Source organism: Lagopus leucura, unplaced genomic scaffold, assembly GCF_019238085.1.
Source record: "Lagopus leucura isolate 7727_CA_CO unplaced genomic scaffold, USGS_WTPT01 Super-Scaffold_73, whole genome shotgun sequence".
NCBI classification, from domain to species: domain Eukaryota; kingdom Metazoa; phylum Chordata; class Aves; order Galliformes; family Phasianidae; genus Lagopus; species Lagopus leucura.
Window position 1 is genome coordinate 47212665 of NW_024962252.1, and position 6626 is coordinate 47219290.

At 42.0% G+C, this 6626-nt stretch overlaps 1 protein-coding gene and 4 non-coding genes across 5 annotated transcripts; all 5 read left to right on the top strand.

Annotated features, from left to right (window-relative positions):
• Positions 1 to 2364: 2364 nt before the first annotated feature.
• On the top strand, positions 2365 to 6002 carry RPS12 (ribosomal protein S12). Its single transcript, XM_042895230.1, has 6 exons — positions 2365 to 2405; positions 2544 to 2595; positions 3036 to 3152; positions 4654 to 4756; positions 5261 to 5362; positions 5920 to 6002. The coding sequence occupies exons 2-6, from the start codon at positions 2582 to 2584 to the stop codon at positions 5980 to 5982; spliced, it is 399 nt and encodes a 132-aa protein (XP_042751164.1). The 5' UTR covers positions 2365 to 2405; positions 2544 to 2581; the 3' UTR covers positions 5983 to 6002.
• LOC122174929 lies at positions 3720 to 3792 on the top strand. The gene has a single exon (XR_006177272.1). It is a non-coding gene; the product is annotated as a small nucleolar RNA SNORD101 (small nucleolar RNA).
• LOC122174941 lies at positions 5108 to 5194 on the top strand. Its single transcript, XR_006177284.1, has one exon. It is a non-coding gene; the product is annotated as a small nucleolar RNA SNORD100 (small nucleolar RNA).
• LOC122174939 lies at positions 5480 to 5614 on the top strand. Its single transcript, XR_006177282.1, has one exon. It is a non-coding gene; the product is annotated as a small nucleolar RNA SNORA33 (small nucleolar RNA).
• A 332-nt stretch (positions 6003 to 6334) lies between the features above and the next one.
• LOC122174940 lies at positions 6335 to 6419 on the top strand. The gene has a single exon (XR_006177283.1). It is a non-coding gene; the product is annotated as a small nucleolar RNA SNORD100 (small nucleolar RNA).
• Positions 6420 to 6626: the final 207 nt, after the last annotated feature.

Sequence of the window (6626 nt, forward strand, 5' to 3'; positions counted from 1 at the left end):
TAAAGAAATATGGGTTGTGGATTCTAGGGAAAGAACAAGGTAAAAGCAGAGTCTACCACAGGCAGAGACTAGGAGAGAAATAGAGAAAGGAGCATGAGAAAGACATGAGATACAGCAAGCTGTTATATTCTTATTGCAGTACTGCTCTTTTAAAAAAGCCCCCCAGGTTCTATTGCTGTTTAGATCACACATGGTAAAAAGAGGAAAGCTGCCACAATAATCAGGGAGAACAGCAGGAGGTGTCAAGGAATTTAACAGAGAGGATGGAAAAATTTTAAATATATGCAGTGAGATTGTGAGTCCAACTGGGTTGTCCAGAACAGTTAGCTGGAGAGAACCCAAATTCCTGAACATCCTGTCACAGCATCTTGTGCATATTCTTCCTCTCCACACATGCAGGTTTACAGACAGTTGTTATATGGTCTATAATGCAAGCAAATCTCAGGAGGACTAAGTTCCTCTGTTGGGCTGGCTGTTCAGTGGCACATTGGGCCACTGCTGGCACGGACACCACCTCAACCCAATAGAGCACACTGACAGGCTCTTCCACTGTATATTTGTTTTCTAGCACTCCACTTGTTACCTCACACATTCAACCCTATGTGGACTAGAAACACTTTCTTTGCACTATTGTAATTCCAGAATTTTCTGCTCTGCCATGCATTCTTTCTGCGATTGGTCACCAGTTGAACAGAAGATCCTTTGCCTCTGGAGAACTCCAGAAAGAACTGTGGTGCACTTATGTAGTTAGCATGGTGCTGATGAGTACAGAACTGTAATCCGTGGTTGAAATGTATAATTCCTCCTGGTTGTATGCCAGCACTTAAGAGGCAGGGTGTTAAATGGTCATCATAACTCCAGATCAAGAACAAATACATAGGTTAGTAAACTCAATACTCCTTTTAGGAAACTGGGCAGGATGGTACAACAGGTGGGGCAGTGCTAACAGTGTGTAAAGGGCGCTCACGTGAGCACTAAGTTCACATTAGCACATTGTGCAGTGAGTGGACTTTCAAACTGTAATAATTATAATAATATTATTATAATAATATATATTATTATATATAATATATATTATATAAAAATACATTATATATATAAATTATATATATACAATAAATAATAATAAAAGTAGTAATTACATATAAATACAAATAGCTACTGTGCTATACCAACATTTCAACACAGAGTTCAGTGCCAATGAAAATATCCTATTTACATATAGGTAACTCTTAGCACAGGTTTGTTGTCTTGCAACTGTTCTAGGAAGACTATTCTTGCATATTCTGCTCTCAGAATACTAGTCTATAATTTCACCACAATTATGACAGATCTTTCAGATGTGCATACTTCCACCTCCCAGAGAGAAAATATGTTGCACTTATGCAATGAGATACGATTGTGTTATCCTCAGATGATCTTGAGAATGAGAATGGTTTATTGTTCCACTCGACACAGAAATTTCTCTATAGATTTGGCATGTTTGGGGCTTTTCAAGAACAGAAAGATTAAGCAATATAGATGGATATAGGAAACTCTGCCTGGAGAGAGGCACAAGGTGGGCACTATAGTCTGTGTTTGTGTGCTTTCTGGGTCTGAGCAGTATAAAGTAAATCACAGAATCACTATGGTTGGATAAGACCACTAAGATCACCTAGTCCAACTGCCAACCCCTGCCCACCATGCTTACTAACTATGTCCCTCAGTGCCACGTCCACACGGCTCCTGATCACCTCCAGGGACAGCAACCCCACCACCCACCTGTGCAGCCTGTGCCAATGCCTCACCGCTCTGTCAGAGACAAAATTTTTCCTAATATCTAAATTATACACTCTAATTTCTAAAACCATTCATTGCCTCTCTGGCACTCACATCATTGCGCATCTCCTCACTGCCCGCATTTGGCCCACACCATGCTGCACGAAGGTAGGAGATCAAAGGGCTTTGCACAAAAGGTGGCTGGCAACACTGGTGACAAATGCCCTCAATTACATCAGCCACAGACCATGGTGACCAGTATCTGTTGCCTATTTTCATTACTGTGTGTTTTCAGCCACTCTCACGTTGCCAGGTCTGGCACAGGAGAGATTGAGGATCCCACCTCAGGGACCAGGAGGGAGCAAGCAAGGAGCGCCCGACAGGAATTCAGGCTTCTGAGTCGCAGCGTAGTGCGGTGACCACTGCTTAAAGACAGCAGAATCTGAAGTAAGGTTCGTTTGTTTGCAGGCTTTATTTTCCCCCATTCTTCCCCTCCGCGCCGCCAACCCCCGCGGGTCGACAGAAGCGCATCAGGCATCGCGCCGGACAGCCTCCGCACCGGCTGGCGGCGGGGTCCTCGCACTGTATTTGAACGCGAGGCGGAAGGCCCGCCCCCTCTTTCGCTTGCGGCTCGCGGCGGCAGCGGGGTGAGCGGCCATGGCGGCGGTGGGGCCTGCCGGGCAGAATCCCTCCGGCCGGCGGGCCATCGCGGCGGGGGGGCGCTGGGCGGGGATATCGGGGCGGCCGCCGGCACTTACCGGGGCGGTCTGTCTCTGTATTTGCAGCAGGAAGCCGGGCGGGAGCGGCACCCACCGAGAGGGCCATGGCCGAGGAAGGGTGAGCGGGGCGGCGGCTGGCGGGGTGGAGGGCGGAGGTGGCGGGTCGCTGCTGGACGCAGCGCCGTGCTTGGGTGCCCCGCGTCGGGTCGGGTCTGACGTCTCGGGCCGGGCAGGCCGCGCCGTGCTGCCACCACCGCTACCTGCCCCCTATAGGCGGGGTGAGGTGCGCTGATGGCATGGCTGGGTTTGCGACCGGCCCTTTTGTGAGGGATCATGGGGAGTCCACAGCTGGCTGGTTCACCAATAAGGTTTAAAACGTATTCAGGTTCCTTTTAACTGCTACTTTTTTTCAATTGCTGCTGTGGTTTTGCTCTTTCATTTGCTTTTTTTTTCCTGTAGTTTTTAGCAGTTGGGTGCTTGCAGGTGAATGGGAAGTTTCTGCTTATGATTGTGAAGATGCTGGCATGGGCAAAGCAATGATGTCTGCTTTCTGTTTAGCATTACTGCTGGAGGTGTAATGGATGTTAACACCGCCCTCCAAGAAGTGCTGAAGACCGCACTTATCCATGATGGCCTCGCTCGTGGTATTCGTGAAGCAGCCAAAGCCTTGGACAAGTAAGTGTTGTGTTTCTTTTATTTGTGAATAGTAATATGGAGTGAGGAATATTGTGAAAAAGTATATTAAGCACATTAAGGTGGAATGGCATTGGTTGCCACCTCAAGCTCACAAACCTTCATAGACTCATAGAATGGCCTGGTTTGAAAAGGACCTCAAAGATCTAGTTTCAACCCCCCTACCAAAGGCAGGATCACCAGCCACTAGGCCAGGCTGCCCAGAGCCACATCCAGTCTGGGTTCTTTTTAACCTTGCATTTTAAGAGAGGATGGGACTCCCAAAGCTTGTTAAGAATTAGAATTGAGAAGGCTAATATGTATGTCAGATTTAAACTGGAAAACTTGATTTAATTATTTTACAAAAAGAGCTTGCCTTTTTCTGGCTAGCTTCACCTTTTTGATATGGCTGTAAATAACTGACTTGGTACTATATCAAAATAGTATTAAATTTGTTACACATGTGCTAAATGTAATATGCAGGTATGCAGGTACTATTTCTGGTATATGTGCATAGATACAAGCTTCTAGTATCAGCCTTTAAATAACATTTAAGTGTAAAGCTACAGTGTTTGAGTGATGACTTCACAAATTGTCGGATACCCCTTCACTCCTTTTGAGTGAGAACTGTGGTCTGACAAACCTGTATGCAAAAAGCTCTAAAACAGTACTGAATAAGAAAAGGGAGAAGTGTAATTGACTGAGAACTAGATGGCAAGAAGTCTTTTGAGTTAAGATAAAAATTTACGTAATGTGCATTAAAAGGATAATATTTATACAAGGCTTGGGTGCATTTGTGTCAAATGGTTCTTGCTTGGAAACTTCTGAAATGTTCTAGTGGTGCTCATGATGGAGAAGGCTGTAACATAAGATTTGTTTGCAGTGGTCACATTACATTGAGTTAAGCATAGAAGACCTATACGGCTCTCTTTGTTGTCAGGTATCCCTTTGATATTCTTAACATTGTACTGCAGTATACAAAGATCGTAATTAGAATTGGGGCCCTGTCATAACAGCTTCTTTGGACGTAAGTAGAAAAGATTGTTCTGAAGAGCTTTTAAAAACCTGGCATAGAAATTCAAGCTTTTGTAATTACAATCCTAATGTTGAATGACTGTAATCTGAGGTAGAGGGCAAAAAGCAACTTGTAATTTTGTTGCTTTAGTGTCTAATAAAGATGCTAGTTGTGTATGGGACTTGGTGTTTAGTCATTACACCTTTTTCTAGGGTCTAAGAATTAATATAATGGTGTTTCTAGAAGCTTCTGAAGTTGTATAGAATCACATAATAAAACAATGCATAAGAGCTGTGTTGTGTTTGAGAAGCAGGAGATAGTAGTAGATCATATGAAAAGTGTATTTTATAATTCAAAAGTGGTTTAAAAAGACCAGAAATAAAGTGGCTTGTCTACACATGAATGTGCTGAATCTTGCTTGTCATGGTTTTGGTTATTAAGAAGGCTTGGTCAGCATTTGAGGTTATGTTTTCCATTTCTTCTTTTAAGGCGCCAAGCCCATCTTTGTGTCCTGGCTTCAAACTGTGATGAGCCCATGTACGTAAAGCTAGTTGAAGCACTTTGTGCAGAACACCAGATCAACCTGATAAAGGTGAGTGTCAGAACCTCATACACAAGTCTGGAAGTTACCATACTTGTGAGCTGATCTGCTTGTTTCAGAGAATAAAAAGGTGAACTTTTGAGACACTGTACTGTAATTCTGTATATAGTTTATGAAAGCAAAATTTCTGACAGCAGCAGTGACTTTTCAGTTTAATGTGATTCTTAGGTGACCAGCATAAAAGCCATGGAATGGTTAAAGATGTATTTTAAGTTTAAAGTTGAAGTCTATTTTTGTACTGTATTTGAAGAAACAGAACTCATTAGATTAACTCATTAAATAGTGGTTATAGAGTGTGTGTAGGGTCTTAATGTGAGTTTTCTTGAAATTAAAGACATAAGAGCTGTACAATGATGAGACTTTGGCTCCCTCTACTGATAGTTGTGGGGAAAACAGCCATACGTTACCCAATACCTCTGAGAGTACAGCAGTTTTTTATTGAGTATAGTTACATTAGAAATTAACAGTTCTAATGTGATGTAATGTTTTATGCAGGTTGATGACAACAAAAAGCTGGGTGAATGGGTAGGACTCTGCAAGATCGACAGAGAAGGGAAACCTCGCAAAGTAGTGGGCTGCAGTTGTGTGGTTGTCAAAGTAAGATGATACTCCTTTAATTCTGGAAATGAGCAATATGAGATTTGTTTATGTCCTCTTGCCACTAAGCATTAAAGACAAGTTTTTTAACTAGAAAATAAACTCAAGAGAAAAAAAACACCAGTTAATAGTCTCTGCTCAACTTGAAAATGTTTTGCAGAGCATGTTTTAAAACTACTGGTAAAGTAAAGCCACAGTACGAGCCTTGAAGAAAATTTATTGTCTTTGAGGTCCCAAAAGATGGCTACATCTTCACCATAAGCAGTAATGACTTCTGCATGTGTTGTAGTACTTGTTACTGTTTTGCATACTGATATATTTGATTTCCTTTAAGCAGAAATTAAGTCTGCTTGGACCTTCACCAGTGGGTTATATGCTTAAATGAAATAGCATAGTCCAATATTAAAATAGTCATTTATTAGCAAACCAAAGGAAAGCAACTGGTAGATACGATTTCTCTTGAGGTTACATCATGTCAGAATACTAGCTCTTTTAAAAGTAGGATGTAAACTTCAGAATGGGTTGTCTTGTTTATAATGGGTTATTCTGTGTTACAGGATTATGGCAAGGAATCTCAGGCCAAAGATGTCATCGAAGAGTACTTCAAGTGCAAGAAATGAAAAATAAACTTTGAGCCTAATGAGCGTGTGTGTGTGTGATTAATGGGTGGGTGCTGGTGGGATTCTCATTATTACAAAGGATAACAAAGGATGAAAGGTCTTGAGTAGTTCCATAATATTTAAGTTCTGTTTCTTAAGAAGGTAATGGGAATCCTTGCTATTCTTATTCCTTGGTGCTCCTTTCCATGTTTGTACCATGGTTTGCAACTTAGGGAACTTCATACAGCTTCTGAATTGCAGAAATGCTGATAGTTGATTATGGTCTTTGCTAGCACCTAGTTTGGCAGCATGTAGACCTGCACTTCTACAACATTTCCAGAGTAACTTGTCTGGGAAAGTCTGAAGTAACTGCTGCATCTGTGATGAAAATTTGGCTCCCTCTACTGAAGCAAATGAGGAGAACTGCCTTAATTGTTACCCAAATCTTCTGAGATGTTGCAGAAATTCTTTAAATAAATCTTATTCAGGAGACTAACTTGACATTAGTTCTGTTTTCCTTCACTCAGTTCTGAAACAAACTGCGTGGAATTACCTGTATAAAAATAGTACTGTCATGTAGTTAATGATTGTGTGTGCATGTGTACACTGCTGTCAGGATAGCCAAATGGTTGGGATTTCATTGCTGAGACAAGGCAGTTCTTAAT